General features: G+C 38.8%; 1 protein-coding gene across 20 annotated transcripts in view; it reads right to left on the minus strand.

The window, feature by feature from the left end:
* Window positions 1–569: 569 nt before the first annotated feature.
* The window catches only part of LOC107100615 (plectin-like), a 140,145-nt gene continuing 120,699 nt past the window's right edge, over window positions 570–20,015 (minus strand). For 18 of the 20 annotated variants that reach the window (XM_015399178.1, XM_015399176.1, XM_015399179.1 and 15 more), the window contains 10 exons: window positions 19,822–19,979; window positions 19,200–19,378; window positions 18,862–19,000; window positions 17,859–18,215; window positions 17,680–17,763; window positions 17,499–17,603; window positions 16,867–16,965; window positions 10,892–14,245; window positions 887–8,010; window positions 570–677 (listed from right to left, as the gene is read on the minus strand). In XM_015399178.1, the coding sequence (XP_015254664.1) occupies window positions 1,840–8,010; window positions 10,892–14,245; window positions 16,867–16,965; window positions 17,499–17,603; window positions 17,680–17,763; window positions 17,859–18,215; window positions 18,862–19,000; window positions 19,200–19,378; window positions 19,822–19,979 (10,646 nt within the window). In that variant the 3' untranslated portion in view covers window positions 570–677; window positions 887–1,839. The remainder of the gene's footprint in view (window positions 678–886; window positions 8,011–10,891; window positions 14,246–16,866; window positions 16,966–17,498; window positions 17,604–17,679; window positions 17,764–17,858; window positions 18,216–18,861; window positions 19,001–19,199; window positions 19,379–19,821; window positions 19,980–20,015) is intronic. The other 2 variants (XM_015399173.1, XM_015399175.1) reach the window with 1 other exon arrangement.

Below are 20,015 nucleotides of genomic sequence, written 5' to 3' on the forward strand. Positions count from 1 at the left end.
AACTGAAGCCTTCTCAGGTTGCTTTGAAAATCCATGTAAAAACATCAAACAAAATAATCTGACAGCATAGATGGATGCAGTTGAAATTATTGACATATACACTCTGGCTTAACTGGATTTATGATAAAAGTTAACATAAATATAGGCAATGGACCATAAAGGCAATAAAAGTAATTTCATTTCATTGAAGTGTCAAATACAAACTGTTGATGCAGAGTTGTGCATTGGGGTATTAATATTCTAACCTAGTTTAGCAAAAATATCACTAATATTATTCAAGTAATAATATAATTGCCAAGTGTACATGACTAGACAGTGTTTGATGAAAAAGGTAATCCCAAGATGAAAGTGACTCAGTCTCAGTTTTCCTCAAATGTGGCACGTGATGGTGGAAGGAAGGGGATTTTTAAATGAAGATCTAGGAGCAAATAAAAATTACTATGAAAAGAAAGCAAAGGGAAAAAGCAAATAAAATGGACAAAAACAATGTAGGATGGGGGGGTGGGGGACAAACATCAAGCATGAAAGACAATGTATTTTGAAATAGCTAAGGGTAGTACCTGTTTTTCTGAGTGAGGATGACGTGGTCTCACGTATCCATCAACAGCAGGTGAGGAATGCACTCGGGGCCACTGATTATCCATTTTGACATTTTGGACTCTGATTGATTTACCAATCTATAAAACAGAAGCAGATGAACAGAAAAAACTGTATTAGAAGTTGGAAAGGTGAATAGAAAACTTAAATGGCCCATTGGATGTTAAGTTGAATAAATTCATTCCAGTTTTTGAGATATGTTAAAATCATGAAGAAAAACAAAACAAAAAAAAAACAAGAAGAAAAAAAAATGTAATTTATAAATAAAAGAGAGAAAAAAAACACTTACAAAATTCAAATAAACAGGCAGCAGGTTGGTGAAGGAGTGCAGGACTGAGTGTGACATCATCTTGGGATTTGGCAGGAACACTTGACTGATGTTCAATTTGAGGAACCCAGAATTTGCAGTTTGTACAACAATAAAGATGCTTACTTTCCTACTGATTATAAAATGCCAGAGGTAATGACAATGTGGAACCAAATTAACAACAGTCTTTTCAGTTGATTACAATAGTCCCTTTCAATGATGCATTCGATAATGGTTCAGTTTGTAGTGTTTTACTGGTATATTTGGTGCTCTCATTTACGCAGTACAGTGTACATATTGTCAGATAATATGAAAACATTACATACTCTATACAAATGTTTCAAAGTATCAAATGCATCTGTATGTTGTAGATAAAAACATTAAATCTGTTGACATTCAATTTGTCATTACTACTAGTCATAAAGCTGTAAAATAGGCAAAATAAATGAACTAAACAACTATAAAACTTTCAAAAAACATGGGCAGTGGAAAAAAGTATTTTTTTTTTGGTATGTATATAATATATATTAGTCTTAGAAAGCACTAGTACACATCTATTGAACACTTGTAAAAAAAAAAAAAGAAAAAGAATATGGTCACCTAAAAACAGCAGAAACATTGCTTTCTTTTGGAATTTGTCTTAGAAAAGTTTGACTTAATAACTGTTATTAAATTAATTTGATTTTTCCATATTCATAGTGATCCATGGTTAATTCCTCACAAAAGAGGCACTTGTTTACAGAAGTAAAGTTCAAATATATATATATAAAAGAAATCCATTGTTAAGGCAATCTTAATTTGATGACATGCAATATTGAATAAATAATTTTTACTTTTTCGCTACAGCAACTATTTTTCCTGTTAGAAATGCATCTATAAAGTGCATTAGTACTATTGGTTCTTAATCAAAGGTTATCAGGAACAGCAATAGGTCATTAGTATCTGCGGCTGTAGCTAGATGAGGATGTATAGGAGGAGGATGAGAAGTTCATGTTAAAGCCTGTGCCAGCATCAAAGCTGCCTCTCCTAGAGCCTGTACGAGATCCGGTTCTTGACCCAGTCCGAGAGCCATATGCAGATCCAGAGCCACTGGCATTGTAGGGACTGTAGAGCCCTTTGCTAGACTGTGAGGAGGCTTCTAGAAGCCTCATACCAGAGCCTTCTTCAACCATGCTTCTGTCCATGGCATCTTTGAAGGAGATTTTCAGCTTAGTTTTTGGGCATGTTAGATATTTTGAATAGGCACTGACATCTCTTAGTTTTTGGGCAGTTCGGGCATCGATTGTTCCTTTTCTGATGGATTCATCCAGAGACACTCGGCCTGGAATATCTGGCTCGATAAGTCCACCTGTCAAATATTGAACCTCAAGGAAACGCTGACCAGCTTCATAATACAACCAGCCTTTCTTTAGAGCCTGAGAAGCTGACATTTTTACTTTAGTTCTTGGGTCTTCAAATCCATTAAAAGCTTTTTGTGCCAGATTGAGGCGATCAACCATAACCTTATCAACCAAGCCTTTCTCTGTAGCTTCAGCAACTGTCAGTTTCTCCCCAGTCGTGGGATCAAGTATTCCTCCTGTGCAGGCTTGGGCCTCCAACAGTCTTTGGCCTGTAATGTTGTCTAATACATTTCTGTGCATAGCTTCAGTAATAGAAACCTTCTCTAGTGTATCTATGTCCAATATTCCTGCTATAGGTCCTGTCTCTTCTGATGGGTCATTCCATATTACAGCAGGGGGTTTAGTGGAGGGTATGGGGCTCATGGAAGTGGAGTAAGTGGAACCAGATGTAGAACCAAATGAGGATGAGCGTGAACGGAAGCCTCCCATACCTCCAGAAAGCATGTCTGCAAACTCTGTGATGGACAGGTTCCCAGCTCTATATGTATCAAGGGAATTCTGGTCAATAAGTCCGCGTGAAATAGCATCATCAATGTCATACTGTCTACCTGATCTTCTGTCAATAATAATGGATTTTACAGTGCCATCAGAGGAGGTCATTGTGATTTCCTCCCATTCACACTCCTGTTCAGAGAGCTCCAGGTATGTTTGGTTGTCAATGAGCCCTTTCCTGTAGGCCTCATATACAGACATCTCTTTGCCTGTCTCTGGGTCTACAATAACAATTCTGCGTTTACGGACAGATGATTTGGAGGAGGTCTTTCTTTCCCGCTTCTTTTCTTTCAGTAGCAGGAGCACAAGGCCAGTGTCAGGATCAGTAATACACCTTTCCATAAGCTGAAGATAGGTAAGATTTTCTTCAGTATTAGGATCAAAGAAACCCTTGGTGTCATCTGATGGGTCAGTCAGAATTTCATTCATTTCTTCATCAAAGAATCCACGTTTGTAGGCTATTTCAACGGGTAAACGATGACTTTCTTCTGGGTCAATTATTCCACCGGTGGCAATCTGAGCTTCCAGGAGACGGATTCCATGATCTTTCAAGATGAGTCCCTTTTTCATGGCCTGGAACAAAGAGATCGTCTTGCCTGAATATGGATCTCTATACCCTGTCACTGCACGCTCAGCAGAGAGAAGCTTGTCTTTGAATTCTGGACCTACAATTCCCATCTTTACAGCCTCATTTACAGTCAGTTTCAGGTTCTTGATTGGATCAATGACATATCCTGTGGCCGCCTGAGCCTCAAGCAGTTCAAATGCAGTGCCTGGTCTTATCATGTTTTTCTTCATGGCCTGGTAAATGGAAAGACGCTCTTTGTTTGACTCCAAGAACACACCAGCAATGCACCCTGTGCCCTCGAGATATCTTGAGAGTCTATTGCTAACTTCCTCCACTGAAAGTAGGCCCTCATTCAATTCAGTGACAGTCTGCTGGTCAATAATTTGTGATCGAATCAGCTCCTCCATTGTGATCTGTTTTCTCAATCCCTTGAATGTTAGTCTCTTATCTCCCAAGGACAGTAGGCGCAATCCACCTTCTAACTTGCATCTTTTGAGGAGCTGGGCGTATGACAGTTGTTCATCTGTAACTGGATCGATGAAACCCTTGACATTGTCTGTCAGCTTCTCATTGGTTTCCTTGTTAATATAACCTCTTTGCAATGCAATGTCAGCTGGAAGATGAAACTGGAATTCTGGATCAATGATGCCTCCAGTAGCAGTTTGCGCCTCCAACATTTTTAGGGCATAATCCTCTGGAACAAGATCCTTTTTCATGGCCTGGAAAAGAGATATGATCTTCCCACTGTATGGATCCTTGTATCCAGTGACAGCTCTTTCAGCTGAAAGCAGTTTGTCATGGATCTCGGGTCCAACAACTTCCTTACGAACAGCTTCATCAACAGTGAGTGTTTCATTCTTTATTGGGTCAATAATAAAGCCTGTTGCAGCTTGTGCCTCCAAGAGACTGAGGCCTATTTCTGGTTTAATAAAACCTCTTTTCATTGCCTGATATATGCTAATCTTGGAGCTTGAGTCTGTTGTGACACCAGCAACACAGCCTGTGCCATAGAGATACTGTTTTACACTGGTCATCTCCATTATATCACAAATATCTCTCTTGCCCTGTTTCAGAAGGTTGTATGTCTCCAGATCAATGATGCGGGCACTGTAGAGCTCCTCAATAGTTATCCTTCTTCTTATGGTCTTATACGACAATGCACTGTCATTTCTGATCACTTCTCTTTGCTCCATTATCTCAATTATAATGATGATCATCCGTTCTTTAGTGATTTTGCCAGAACGGTATTCTTCCAAGAGTTTCTCCCTCTCCTGCTCTGGAAGCAAATTTGAGTTCATGACATCCCAGAGGTTCATTGGCTTATCAGCAAGGCCCTCAATTGGAATGTCAATCTGGGTGCTGGTAAGATCACTCTGAGTTTGTTCTTCTGTATAAAGATATGTCTTCTCCACAACAGTTGGAGACTGGGGTTTGGAGAGGGGAAGGATGTACAGGCCTGTGTCTTTATCTTTTTTGCATTTGTCTTTAAGTTGCTTGTAACTTGCATTCTCATCAGTTTCTGGATCGGAGAAAGGCTTGCTTTCAACTGAAGATTCAGACAAGGTCTTGGCCACTTCCTTACTGAAAATTTGCCTTTGGTATGCAGCATCTGTTGGTACACGGTGATTGTTTACAGGATCAATGATTCCACCACTGAACATCTGTGCTTGCAGCAGGGGGATGGCATGTTCTCTGAGTATAAGATCTTTTTGCATTGCTTCATAAAGAGAGATTTTCTTTCCTGTGAATGGATCTTTGTAACCTGTGACAGCTTTTTCTGCAGAGAGGAGTTTTTCATGGAGCTCTGGACCAACAAGTCCTGCCTTCACTGCCTCATCTACTGAAAGACATTGGTTTTTCACTGGATCTACCATGAAACCAGTGGCTGCCTGAGCCTCGAGAAGCAAAAGGCCAGTGTTGTGCCTAAGAAGTTTTTTCTTCATGGCCTGATAAATACTAATTTTTTCATTTGTTGGGTCCAGGTAGATTCCAGCAATACTTTCAGTGCCCCGGAGGTATTTACTTACTTGTGGATCCTCACTGACTTTCTTAGGTGTTGTTTTGCCTTTTTGAAGAAGGTCAAAGGTTGTTTTGTCAATTATTTTGGAGTCATAAAGGGAGTCCGCTGGAGCATAATCTCGGAGTCCCTTAAAGCTGGATTGTTCCTTTTTCATGGCCTCCTTCTCTTCTACAATGGTGATCATGATCTTAATAATCTTTTCAATTGTAACTTTTCCTGTTCTAAACTGTCTAAGCAGTTCTAATCTCTGTTCTTCAGTGAAATAGTCACTGTTGATTATTTCCCAGAGTGTCATCTTTCTGCCTTTAAATGGTCCATGATCAAGCTCCAGAGTTGCCTGTGTCATAGCCTCTTTTGCCTGGGCCTCAGTGTATGTTGATTCTTCTTTATCATTGATTGCTTCATCACTAAGTGGAAGAAGCTTAAGACCAGTTTTCTTGTCAGTAACACATCTTTCAAACAACTGTGAGTATGTGACATTTTCTTTTGTGTTTGGATCAAAGAAACACTTAGTTTCATCAGTTGGACTGTGTAGACGCTGTTTCATATCATCATCTAAGTAATTTCTCTGGCAAGCAACATCATGAGGTATGCGATGGCTGTTTACTGGATCAATGATTCCACCACTGGTCATTTGGGCATCTAGCAGTCTGATACCTTGCTCTTTTGGAATAAGATCTTTCTTCATTGCTTGGAAGAGAGAGACAGTGTTTCCAGTGTAAGGATCTTTGTAACCAGTAACTGCTCTCTCCGCAGACAGGAGCTTTTCATGCAGCTCAGGACCAACAACCCCAGCTTTGACCGCCTCATCAACAGTGTACTTTTGGTTTTGCACAGGGTCAACCACGTAGCCCGATCCTGCTTGGGCTTCAAGCAATTTCAAAGCAAGTCCTGCTCTCATGATGTCCCTCTTCATAGCTTGATAAAATGACATTGTCTCCTTTGATGAGTTAATGAGTACCCCTGCAATGCAGTCTGTACCCTGGAGCGCTTTGTGAACTGGTTTCAACTCTGAGACATCCTTAACTGACACACTGCCCTTTAGCAATTTGTTATAAAGATCATTATCAATGACTTTAGATTCCAGGAGCTCACTGGCAGGAACAGGTGTTCTCAAACCATCAAAGGTAATTTCCTTTTTCTTCTCCTTTTCCTCAGCCACAGTAATAACAATCTTTATTATTTTTTCAATGGTTATTTTGCCTGTCTTGTACTGCCGAAGAAGGTCCTTCTTCTGATCTTCCGTGAAATATTCTGAGTTTATTATCTCCCAAATTGTGACGGTTTTACCCTTGAATCTTCCAAAGGGTACAGATACTGTTGTTTTGCTGAAAACATCTTTTGTCTCTTCTTCTGTGTAAATACTGGAGCACTGAGCTGCTTTTTCTGTGATTGGCAGAATTAACAGATTGGTGTCTGGGTCAGCAGTGCATCTTGCCATAAGCTCAGAATATGTCAGTGGTTCCTGAGTACTGGGGTCAAAGTATCCCTTTGCATCATCTGATGGTTTTGCCATTATCTTATTCATTTCTGCATCGTACTGTCCCTGTTTATAGGCTATTTCATTGGGAACACGATGACTGTTGACAGGATCAATAATGCCACCAGTGCCAAGCTGGGCTTCAAGGATTCTGATTGCATGGTCACGGTCTATCAGATCTTTCTTCATTGCTTCAAAAACAGAGATCTTTCCACCAGTGTAGGGATCTTTGTAGCCAACAACAGCCCTTTCGGCTGAAAGCATTTTGTCATGTAGTTCAGGGCCAATCAAACCTTCCTTGACTGCCTCATTAACAGTAAGTTTCTGATTCTTAATGGGATCTAACATGTAACCTGTGGCTGCCTGTGCCTCAAGGAGGATCATTGCTGTACCTGGAGTAATCATTTTTTCCTTTGAAGCTTGATAAATTGACATTTTTTGATTATTTGGTGTTAAAATACCAGCAATTGCCTGCTTTCCTCTAAGAATTTGTTTGAGATTTTCAGTTTTACTAAGCTCCTGAACAGTGGTTTTGCCATCTTTAAGCTTGTCAAACTCCTTCTTGGGTAAAAGCCCAAGGTCATGGAGTCTGCTTGCTGGTACCTTATCACGGATGCCATCAAAAGCTAAAGGATCTGGTTTCTTTTCTACACCATCTACAGTGTCAATGGCTTGACCATTATAAATTGTCTTTGTTATTTCAACTGTTGTCAAATGGACATGCTCTTTGCCTGGAACAGTGTTAATATTAGTTTCTTTTTGGGCTTCAAGCTGCTGCAATTTTTCACGTAATTTCTGGTTTTCTTCGGCAAGAATCCGTTCTTGTTCTAATCTCTTTCTCTCTAGTTCTTGCATTTCTTTTTGCTTGTTAATCATCTCTTGCTCTGCCTCTTTCTGTTTGCTAAGTGCTGCGTCCATGGTAGCTAAAAGGTTCTTCTTCTCCTCTTCCATCAGCTGTCTCTGGCGTTCTTGCTCATCTTTTAGAGCTTTTGCCTTTCTTACTTCCTCCTCAAACTGGCTTTCCAGTCTCTTCTTTTCCTCCTCAATAAGCTTCTCCTTCTGCAAAAGTAGCTCCTTTTCTGTCAAGAATGTCTGCTGAAGCATAGTCTTCTCATGCTCAATTTGTTTTTGCTGTGCATCAGCCATCTAATGGAGAAACAGAAAAAAATTAGTTACAACAGGATTATTGCATTCATGTTTAGTGTCAAAAAAGCAAACTTTTTTTTTGTTGGTGAATCTGCAATAACCAGGTTCTGTACAATGCACTCTGCTTGTGCACTAGAAGATCAAACTGTCTTTTTACTAATGTTGACCTAGTTTAACACTGAATGGCAGGACTGAGAAGAATGTATGGCGGAAGAATAGACATAAAAGAGTTTAACGCTTATCATACTAAATTGGTTATACCCCCTAAATGTTATTTTACAATTTCACAAAAACCACGATGCATTCTTTTATATAGTTCCTTCGTTATATTCCCCACAGATTTGCTTATTTGTTCTATTTTTAAATTAGATATATATAAAAAATATAGTCTCAATCTACTCAGAGAGTAACGATGCAACAAATGAGAACAAATAGATGAAACAAAAAAAAAGTATAATTTGGACTTATTTTGAATACCTGTTGAATCACATACAAAGAACTCTCTCTACACAAGAAGCCAAGTTTTTGAACCCAATTTGTTTCCAATCTAATTAGAATATCAGTTTTTCATACGTTTGTTCAAATATTACATAAAGGATTAGTGTATTATAGATTGGACTTAGTTCAACCACTTGGGTGATTCAGTCTAAGGTTCTAAGAGTTAAATATTTTAGATGTTAAGTGTTAAAGTTTGACCAGGAGTGACTGAAAATGAAGACATTTATAAAAGTTTAACGAAGGCTGGTAGTTTTGGTTTTAATAGACATATTGAAATAACAATCCCTTTTAAGTGATGAACAATCCAAGTTGTACTTAAAAGCATTAACCAGGTGAGTCCAATCTGCACAGGTTAATTCACTATGCAGATTAGACTCACTTGCTTCAGTGGGCGGGCAGAACAAATACAAGTTTTGTTTTTTTAATCAGCCTTGGCAGCTATTTATTAACTATTGTTAATGTTAATTATCCAGTATGAATCCAAACAATTAAAATTACTGTTACTCAAGCTTGTTAAAAATGAATAGAATGAAGCTTCTACAAAAGACGACTTTAACTTTTTACTTATATTATAGTAAAACAACAGAAATGCAGAAGCTTTATAAAGACAATATAAGCCATAACAGTGTTATCATATTTTATGTTAGCGAGGCATTACAGTGGACTGTACAAACCTCATAACTATGTTACTATATATGTAATTAAGCTAAGAATAATTATGTGATTATGAAAAACTTGCTTTAGTAATTTATTTTGCATTTCATTTTGTTTAAAATGAACAGCAATAGTAATAATGTTAATTACACTGCAATGTGTTAGAAAAAAATACCTTATTATTTTTGAAGGTTTTAAATAGCAACTACGGTAAATCCAAAATTCTCTTTTTGCAGTAGAGTATGTTCATGTTACTTAGCAAACCTTGGGAATTTTGTGTAATCTTATTTAATTTTGAAATATTTGGTTTAAAACTGTATGAGAGCTGCCCTCTATATAATGTGGCTGCTACAGCTCATTTTCCTATTAGTTCAGCTTGGTCTACCATTGTCTACCATTTTGGATTTGGGTATAACAGGGCATTATATTTAGTTCAGAACTCAGAAGTCAGATTGACATTATCTCAGATGTGATAATGTTCCAGTTTCCCACTTGTGGGCGCTTAATTCTCAACTGTTTGGCTGATGGTACAAGAAAAAAAAAAAAAAAAAAAATTAAAAAATCTGTGTCGTATTTTGACTTTGAGCACAAATGGAGTGCACCATAAAACCTTTTAAATTAGACAAACCCCTGAAGCTAGTCACGATTTTTAAATGCATTTGTTGGGAGTATTAATCAATAGCATTTTTCGGGTGGGCATCGTAGTACCTACATCAGCAGAACGTCTTATTTTAGGCATTTGTCACGTCAAATTCGTATCACTCTTCCTCCTTCTGTCCAAACACACATTTAGCCCCATCTGCTAATACCCACAGTTGGACCCTCTGTGTCTCTTAGCATGATTGACTTTATTGGAAGTTAGCAACATTTGTGTGGGGGAGTTTCTACATTGAGTTTAGCTACACTTTAAACAAATAATCATTAAAAACAAATCTTGTATGTCTTTTTTGAGAACTTTTCTTTTAAATCTCATCTTTAGTTATTGAAATAGTGAGAACCATGACTGTCTTGTAAATGGCCATTTTAAAACAAGCTGGATATCCAAATAATGGTCATAATAATAATTCTGGTAAAAGGCTGATAGATGATTCTTGGATTTTAGGTTATATGCATGTCAAGAAATTTGTTCAAGTTAACAGTCGCTAATGATTATTGTAGGAGGGACAAATCTAGTTACTCAAACAAGCTAAAAACATCATTCAGGTATCAGCTTAACTTGCAAAAAGTTCAGCTGATATTTAAGTCACGGATTCAGAAAAATCTATTTAATTTTGCTGAACATGGATACGTAGATATATGTTCTTTTTGGTAGACAAATGGGAAAAATTTTAATTCGCCAAGTTATTGGTGTTGTGGATTTTGGAATCCCTGTCAACCAATGAATTGCTTTTTATCTTTCACTCAAACGGTTTTGTCATTTTAAACTGGCCTTTCCAAACTAGTTTATAGCATTTGAGTTTAAAGTCAAACATGAGATTAACAGAAAATGAGACAGGTCTTAAAATGGGAAAACATTCCAGGGCATCAGGAGGCATTCAGGATATGATCTGCATGAGCACAGTGCATTGTAAGAATATTAAAAGTAAAATCATAACATAATTGAAAAGTACTGATTTGTGATTAGTATAATCAAAGAAAGAAAAACAATTTTAGGAAGGACATGGGTTAGTATTTAGACAGTATTGACAATGACATAAGCTGCTTTGCTATGTCATTTTTGACACAATACCTCTTTTGATTTATTTTGAAGGTCCTCAGCCTCTTTTTTCAGTCTAGCCTTCTCATTCTCTAGGTCTGCGATTGCTTTGCGTAAATCATCAGCCTCTTTGCTTGTGTTTTGTCTCTCATATTCCAGTTTTTCGACAGTAGTCATTTTTTCCTTTGTTGCGATTTCAGTCTCGTGAAGGCGGGCTGCAATGGTATCAGCCTGTTTCTTGAATTTTTTGGCCTCTTCTTCAGCTTTGGCCTGAGCATCACTGAGCTGAGAGACCTGAAGTTTTAGTTTTTCAGCTTCAGCCAAGATACCAATTTGCTTTTTTCTTTCTGCTTCAAGTGTTCGCTGGTACTCCTCCGTCTCCTCCTCTAGACGCTGCTGCATCAGCTGTTTATCCTCTAGAAGCTTTTGAGCCTGCTCTTGAGCTAGATCTTTCTGCTTTTGGAGCATCTCAGCCTCAGCTCTGAGTTTGGATGCCTCTTGAATGGCTTGCATTTTCTCTTTGAGCATTTTGTCTGCCAGTGCTCGCTGCTGGTTGAGATCATCTTCTGCAATCTGTCTTAAGCGAGCAGCCTCTTGGGCCTCAACACTGAGCCTAGCAGCATCTTCTGCAAGCTTTTTCATATTCTCAGCCTCTTCAGCAAGGAACTTTTGAGTGTTATCTTTGTCCTTTTTGATTAGCCGCTGGTTTTCCTCCTCAATTTTCAATTTTAGTTTGAGTAGCTCCTCCATCTGAACCTTAACTCTGAACAGTTCATCTTCCACCTGGGCTTTTTGCTTGACAGCATCATCAACTTCATCCTTAAGGCGCTGGAGCTCATCATCCAGGACAGACTTCTGTTTATCCGTTTCATCAAGCTGAAGTTTAACCCTTGTCAGCTCTTGTTCCACTTGAAACTTCTGTTTAAGTGTTTGCTCAGCCAGCTTTTTGTGCTTTGCCATTTCAGCATCGGCTTGTTGTTTCTGCTTGAGAGCTGCAGCCTCTGCCTGTGCTCGCTTAGCAGCTTCAAATTCAGCCTCCTTCCTCAACCTCTCAGCATCTTCCTGAGCTTGGGCTTGGATGATGGCTTCCTGCTCAGCAGCAGCCTTTTGTCTTTCTGCCTCCTCTGCTTGTTGACGAAGAAGAGCTGCTTCTCTTTCTGCCTTTTCCTTAGCCGCCTCTGCCTCTTTAGCAAGCTTCTTGGCTTTCTCATACTCTTCCTTAAGCTTCTTCTGCATTAAGCTGTCCTCTTTCTGTTGAGCAAGGACGCTTTGCACTTGCTGCTCTGCTGCACTGCATTTGAGGGCAGCTTGTTGGGCTTCAACAATCTGTTTCTCAGCTTCTTTATCAGCTTCATCTTTCTGCTTTCTGGCTTCTTCTGCTTTCTTTTTCAGACGTTCAAGCTCATCTTGGGCTGCCTTGCGTTGTCTGGCCGCCTCTTCTTCTGCAGCGGCAATCTTCTTGACCTTTTCTTCTGCTTCTCTTCTCCTCTTCTCTTCCTCCAGGGCAAGCTTCCTCAGCTTCTCAGCCTCCTCTTCAGCTCTAAGCTTGCTTTGTTGAGTTTCTTCTGCAATGTTTTTCAGCTTGTTAAGTTCTAGCTCAAGATCGAGTTTTCCAGATGAAGCCTTTTCAAAGTTAAGCTTAAGGATTCGGATTTCTTCTTCAACAATCCGCTTCTGTTTGAGCGTGTCATCCACTAATGCTCGTTGTCTGTCCATTTCAACCTCCGATGACTTTTTAAGCTGGACTATCTTTTCTTCTATGTCTTGCTTGTGCTGGTTTGCCTGGTCCTCGAGGGATTTCCTCTGGTAAGCCTCATCCTCAGCTTGGCGCCTGAGCCTCTCATTTTCTGCCTCCTTCTCTTTCAACGCAATCTCAGCCTCTGTTTTAAGGCGGGTTGCTTCACTGATCGCAGCAAGCTTCTCTTTGAGAATCCGCTCAGACTCCGCTCTCTGCCGAGCTGCTTCTTCCTCTGCAATTTGCCGCTGATGCTTGGCTTCCTCTGCAATGGCTCTGAGTCGACTTGCTTCATCAGCAAGGTCCTTCATCTTGGAGGCTTCTGCTTCAAGAAGTTGTTTACTTTTCTCTGTGTTGGACATAGACTCCTTTTCCGCCTTAGACTTCAACTGAATAAGTAAATCCATCTCGCTCCTCACTTTGGCCAGTTCATCTTCTAGTTCTTTTCTTTGTTGCTGTGCAGCAATGACTTCATTTTTCAGACGATAGAGTTCATCCTCAAGCAAGGATCTCTGTTGTTCTGCATTGTCAAAATCTGCCCTCAGTCGAATGAGCTCCTGTTCTGCTGTGAGCTTCTGCTGAGCTGTGCTCTCAGCTACCTTCCTCTGCCTCTCAAGTTCTTGCTCTGCCATTTCCTTCTGCTTCAGAGCGGACTCTTCAGCTTTGGCTCTCTTCTTTGCCTCCCGTTCTGCATCCTCTTTTTGTTTTTCGGCTTCTTCTTGGGCTACAGTCTTTTTGTGTGCTTCTTCTTCAGCTTGGAGTCTTAGACGAAGGGCTTCATTGGCTTTCTGTCTCCATTTTTCAAGTTCTTTTTCAGCCTCTTCTCTGGCGTTTTCTGCATCCTCTTGTTGTTTCTTGAGACGATTTGCTTCTTGTTGTAGCTGAAGCACGGCGCCGTGCTCTTGCTTGAGTGATTCCTCCAATTTGGAGGTCTTTTCTGCAAATGACATGTGTTTGCTCTGGAGTTCAGCAGCAGCGCTCTTCTGGGCTGCCTCATGAGCTACTTTGATTTGTTTTTCTTTTTCAACCTCTGCTTGCTTGACTTGTCTCTCAGCTTCTTCAGCCTGCCTTCTGAGGTTTTCAAGGTCCTCAAGGGCTTTTTGTTTTTGTTTCGCTGCTTCCTTCTCTGCCTCAGATTTGCGCTTAAGTTCCTCCTCGGCTATGCGCTTTTTCTGTGTCTCCTCGCTGACCTGCTTACGGAGCTTTTCGGCCTCCTCCTGGGCAGCCTTTCTGAGTTTTTCTGCTTCCTCAGCTCTATCTCGAAGTTGCTTGACCTCAGATTCTGCGGTAGCCTTTTGATTTACTGTTGTCTCAAGCTGAAGTCTTATAAGACGGATTTCCTCTTCAATCTTGAGTCTACTTTGAAGAGCTTCATCCACTTGCTGGCTTTTGTCTTTGATTTGTTGCTCTGAGAGGTTTTTAAGCTCACATAGCTCCAGCTGGATGTTTTGCTTTTGGTTTTCCGCATCTACAGCAGCAACTTCTCTCCTGTTTACTTCTTCCTGCATTTTCAGCTTCAGCTCACGGGCCTCTTTCTCAGCGTTAGCAACGGCCTTTGCTTGAGCTTCAGCTAACTGCTTCTGTTTGTCTAACTCAGCCTGCATCTCCGCCATCTTTTTTTGCTCTTCTGCTTTGAGTTTCTGTGCAGCTTTCTGCATTAGTGGAAGCAAAATGGTAAAGAAAGGATTATAATCAAGCATGATAGGTTAAAGGTAATACCTAACATTGACCAGCTCAAAACAGTGTGGAATACAATTATTAAAACTGTTTCTATGACAGCCTTAACTCACTGTTTAAGAGCCAGTAAATGTGATGTATTACCTAGGCAGTGTTAAGGTTAAAATTAGCTCAAGAAAGAGTTCAATTACTAGATGCAAATTAGATGCACATTCATTATAGTGATGTTAAATTCACGATGCAATCAAAAATCAATCATGACAAGACAAATCAGAGCAAACAGAGGAACGTGAATGATTAAATTAATGTAAGGGAACAAAATATCACTTCACAACACAGCAAGAAAATCATGGCATGCAAATGTAGCTGTAGCATTCTCTTTCGGAAATTATTAAGGAGCCGATGTTTGAACCAGGATACAAATAATCCACAGTATTTCAAAATAGTAACTGATGAGATCAGTCAACTGATTGCTTTCAGTTTCATACCAGCATGTTTATGTATTTGTATGTGTGTGTAAAGCATTTAGCCAACTTCCTAAAACTCCTTATCCCTACAAGCTTTTTATTAAAGTCATATCTACACTTCGAACACATGCACTGGGAGTTCTTTAAATCGCTGTTGTGACTTAGTGGAGGTAAAGGGTTAAGCAAAGTCAAAGATGAAACATTCATGTTAGTTGAGACAAGTTTTGTAAAAACACTGGAATGTGTTTCAGAGGGATTGGTATCAAAAGCTGAACGCTTTTACAAAGGCTGTTAGAATAGATATCAAAGACAAGGTGTTGAACTTGTAAGACTTCCACCAAAACTAGAGATGCACTGAAAAACTAGCTGGAGAAAAAAATACAATCTCTTTCTAACTGTGAACTTAGATAGTTTAGTACTACTGATATATTTCAAAGAGAGAGAAAACTTAAATGTGTTAAAGGCTGTTTGAAAAACCCAACAGCATATTTAAGGCCCTTTGAGAAATGTCTGCAGCTCATTTATATAGCTAGGGAAGAAATGGGGGAGGGTAGAACTTTTAACAGATAAAAACAAAAAAACACTATACACCCAAATTACTTGGTTTTACCCTTTAGAGCTTTAGTTAAAGAACACTTCTAACTTCAGATAAGGAATACTTCATGATTTTAAATCACCGGCAGCCTTTTGGAAATCCTAAAGATACGGAGTTGCATTCCCTAGAAGACATGCTGCCGTTTTAATTGTGCTAGCTACACTACCTATGTTAATTACCAGTAACTAAGAAGCAAAAGAAAGGTTCAAATGTTAATTTTGTGATCAATTTGTTTGCGTTTTATAACAATACAAAAAAATTCAAATTTCAACAGCAAAATAATATTTTGATCAGTGCATCTCTGGTTAAAAAAAAAAAATAGATATATAAAAAAACATGCAGTAAAAAGCCAAAATACGACATAAATGGAAGGAATAAGGTATATACATCGGATAAGTACCTGAGACAGCAACAAGTTTACCTCTTAAATGCTCAAACATGGTAAAGCACTGGCAAGCAGTTAACGGAAGCAATGACACAAACAAAACATTGGGTTAGAAGAGAATGTGTGTGTTTTTTAATGGTGTTAATATGAGAATAACAGAGGTGGGGAAAAGACTGGAACTTAAATTTAGCCAACTTAAACAAAAAGTGACTCATAGGAGAGAAAACGAGAGGTGAGCAGGAACCAAAACAAGTGAAAGAAAGCACTCCCCATATAAAATCCGCCAAAAAATAGAAATAGAACACAGAAATAAATAGAAAATGAATGGAAATTAATATGCATGTATGTGTCTGTATAAAATGTGCTCGATTCATGTAATTTAGACATTGAGAAATTTTGTTGAAGACTTTAGATAACCTATAGTAAAATAATAATGAGTCACCCCTGTTTTTCTTTGCAGTTAGCTTCCAAGTCAGCAGATGTTTTGTAAAGCAGTGTTTCTTCAGGCTTCTTGAGAGATTATGAAACTTAGAGAAAGATGTTTTCACTAGATCATTTTATAAGTAATCTATGGATTTTACAAATAAAGGGCGTCCTTCATATATGCAAAAGTATGCTGTGACATGGAGTCTTAAAAAGAAGTTTTAAAAACTGTGACTCAGGATATTGAAAAATACAGAAAATCAGAGGCCGCTCAGTATTGGTGAACATTCCTGTTATTTGATGCATTATTTATTTAGGAATAAACACACTCAAAACACATCCCTTGCATTTGATGGAAAACATAAATTGAGGTCCTTTTTTATTTTTAAGAATATTAATATAACATCTTTCAAAATCATTATCATTCTTGCTAACAGAAAAGCTACAGGATGCCATTTTTTCATGCATAACCAGTGAAAAGGAATTTGTTTCCCAAACATTAAATGTTAGTCGGTGAGGAGAACAGCAAAACTGGGAATCAGTCTGTCTGTATGGGGGTGTGTCTGTGCGTATGGGTGTGTTGGGGTGTCTGTGTGTATTTTGGTGATAAGTAGGAACTCTGTGCCGTGTGTTTTCTGGTGTAGTGAATATTTGCTTGGTGAGGTTGTTTTCGTGGTTAGTGTTAGTGTTTAGTTTGTTTGGGATCCTCAGCCAGTTGCCACGTACCTCCTCGTCCTCCAAACGTTGCTGCATGTCGATGATGAACTTGATGTATTGATTTGTAAGAGTCATCAGCTCGCTGTACTTAGTCTTTAGAGTTACATACTAATGTGGAAAAAACAAAGAACACAAGGAAGCAAATAAACTTCAGCAAACCAATTAATATTCTGTTAAGATTCAGTAAACTGATCTAAAAACTCAAAAACTTTTTCCTAACATTAAATGCAACATAATTGGGGATGGCTTAAAGTGAACTTAGCTATAAATAAGAAATAAAAAAAACGACAGACTTTCAAAATATGATAGTGGCACATTCCAGTTAGAGAGAGCCAAGGTTTGAAAAGATAACAAGAAGGTTAAGATGCAGTAAAAGTAAAATCTTTTGCCTTTTTTTTGGAACATTTTGATATTTTTAATAAGGATGACAAGCATTTGAAAGTCTTAGTTGAGGCCATAATCTATATTCATAATAATGAAGGATGCCGCAAATGTAACGCTATTTTCAATAACTGGGCTGATAAAGTTATTTAGGATAGTTAAAAAAAACTGTTGACTGTTGAAGAACATTGACTTGGTCTCTTTCTATCTCTAATGCTTTTTCATTTACACAACATATAGCTTTGGTTTGAGAAACATACCTCCTGAATGATGTTGTCAGAGGCAGAATCGAGTTTAGCCTTCTTCAGAGGAGAAGCGAGAGGCTCCACCTGAGCTCTGTAGGCGACCAACTGCAGCTCATAGTCCTGTTAGAATAAAAAAAATGAGTTATAATAATTTCATGCCCCACGATTATGCTGCCATTATCTCTCTGACGCTCACCTTGATTGTATCAATGTATGCTTTGGCATACTTTTGACACTCATCAACTTTTCCTTGATTCTGTTCAATCTCCTCCAGCAGTTTCTGTTTAAAAGAAGATTAATTCAAAAGTTAAGCATAATAATCTCTTACGCAGACAAGGAAATAAGGTTGTTGCTGTACAAAACTTTTCAAGTTACCTTCTCCTGTGCCAGGTGATCTTTGAGAGTTTTACTGTCTGTGATGGGCATAGCTTGGATTTTCTCCTGCCTTTGCTTGGCATCGGCTATCCAGCGGATGAGCCAGTCGTAGCTCTCACGGTAGTAGCCGAGCTGTCGGCCGAGCTGCTCCAGCTCTCTCTGGCGAAGGTCAATCTGGGTGAACACGGCTTTCCAGCGGTCCTCGAGACTGGTGGTCAGCTGGCGATAGTGGTCCAGCTCAATATCTCGCTCAGTGTGCACACGGCACATCTTGTCACTGACGGTGGAGGCTTTCTTCAGCTCCTCCTCCAACGAGTCGAACACCGGCTGCTCACTCTCAGCCTCAGCTCGCATTTTCTGAAAATCAATCCATGCAATTAAAACTTCACATTTCATAATCAAAATAGTACTTTAGATCACATAATCTCCTCTTACAAAGTTTCTGACTTTTTCAAATATATTATACTTTTTTTTTTTAGGTTCAATTGTCTTTTAAACTGTGATTCTTAGATTGTTTGGGCGGTGTCTGCTACTGTAAATTGTACAAAGCTTGAGCACAAATCATTTAATACCACAATGGCTTTTAGGAGGCTAAAGGTTTACACCTGTTACAAAGTTGAGGACAGGTTGTTTTACTGCCATGAACTGCAAATATGAGAGTTAAAAAGCCAAATAACTGTAAGATGGCAGCACAATTTGGACTTTTCAAACAATTTGTTCTGATGGTTCTTCTGTCGTCAACAAACAAAATAATCAGTGACTTAAACAAAAGCTTCATTTCCGATGTTCAAGTCAATAACAATCAAATGCAACAATCTTTTACTAATTTGAAATCCAACTTCCGTTAAGATTTTAGGTTAAAAAAGAAATAAAAAAACAAACTCAATTATTTTTCATAGATTTTCTCTAATCTACTGATTTTTTTTACTACTTTTCACACTGTCCAGGACCATATAAAAACCTTGTATTAATTTTTTTTATTAAAAAAAAAGCATCCCCTTACCTTAAGCTTTGATCTTTGAGTCTCTACTTCCTTGATGTCACTGGGTACAGCTTGGACCTCACGCAAACAGTCCTCATACTGTTTCAGGACCCCCTCAGCTCCCTGAGTGTTACGGATGACCATGTCTATAGTCTTCAGCCTGAAAAAAATGCAAAATTTAAAGAACAGAAGACATTATAAATGCCGTTATAAATGAACTACTTCCTGAAAAGGACCTGTTCAAAACATTTACGTTTTTCCAGGCTACACTACATATAAACTACATTCAAATTCATAAAATGTGCACTTTGGATCATCTTTTCATAAGTAAAGCTTTAAAAACAGTAAACAAAACATACTTCTCTAGGTAAACAGAAGAGAGCATGTGGACATGGTCCATCTTCTGCACAGTAACATCCAGTTCTGAGCGCAGCACTGGCGCTGAGGCAGGCTGCTGAGGAGAAGCCAACACCTGCTGTGTTTTCACAGACACCTTATCCAGGTCCTTCTTAAGTCCCTCAAGTTCTCCTTGGACTTTCTGTAGACCAAAGGAAACAATGTGAAACATAATAAGGGAATAAAACTGGAAGAAATTTACCAAAATTAACTGTAGGGAAGGTTAAATCAATCCAATCAGTTCTGAGATTTGGTTCTTAGCCTTAACCAGAAGCACAGCTTGGTTATGAATAATTATGTGTGAGGAGGGGCAGGTACATCTGCAGCGGAAAGGTAGCTAGAGGCCCCATAACTGAAAACCCAAAATAGATTTAATTAAAACCAAAATGCAATCATTCCTGATCCTCGTTTTCCTCCTCCCTTTATGTTACACCTTTGCAGGATTTTAGCTCGTATTGGTCTGCAAAGGTAAACCTTATCTCTGCCATTTGACATTTTCCTGCACCCATTATTGATTCACCAGCTGTTATTCCTCCCTATTTTATTGGAATATCTGCAACTTGAAATGTTTCCATGTAGTTTTACCTGCTGGTCTTTTCGTTTCTGGCTGCAGTCCTTCAGAGGGTCTTTATCCAGCGGTTTGCGGATGCGAGCCACAGTCTGTGACTCACAGTCCTCTATACGCAGGCGGAGATCCTTGATCTCAGAAATGTAGTTCTTGCACAGAGTCTCATCCTGTTGACCTGCATCGAAAATGTATGATAATTTTTAAACAGATT

The sequence above is a fragment of the Cyprinodon variegatus genome, unplaced genomic scaffold (genome assembly GCF_000732505.1).
Source record: "Cyprinodon variegatus isolate N-32 unplaced genomic scaffold, C_variegatus-1.0 Scaffold993, whole genome shotgun sequence".
NCBI lineage: Eukaryota > Metazoa > Chordata > Actinopteri > Cyprinodontiformes > Cyprinodontidae > Cyprinodon > Cyprinodon variegatus.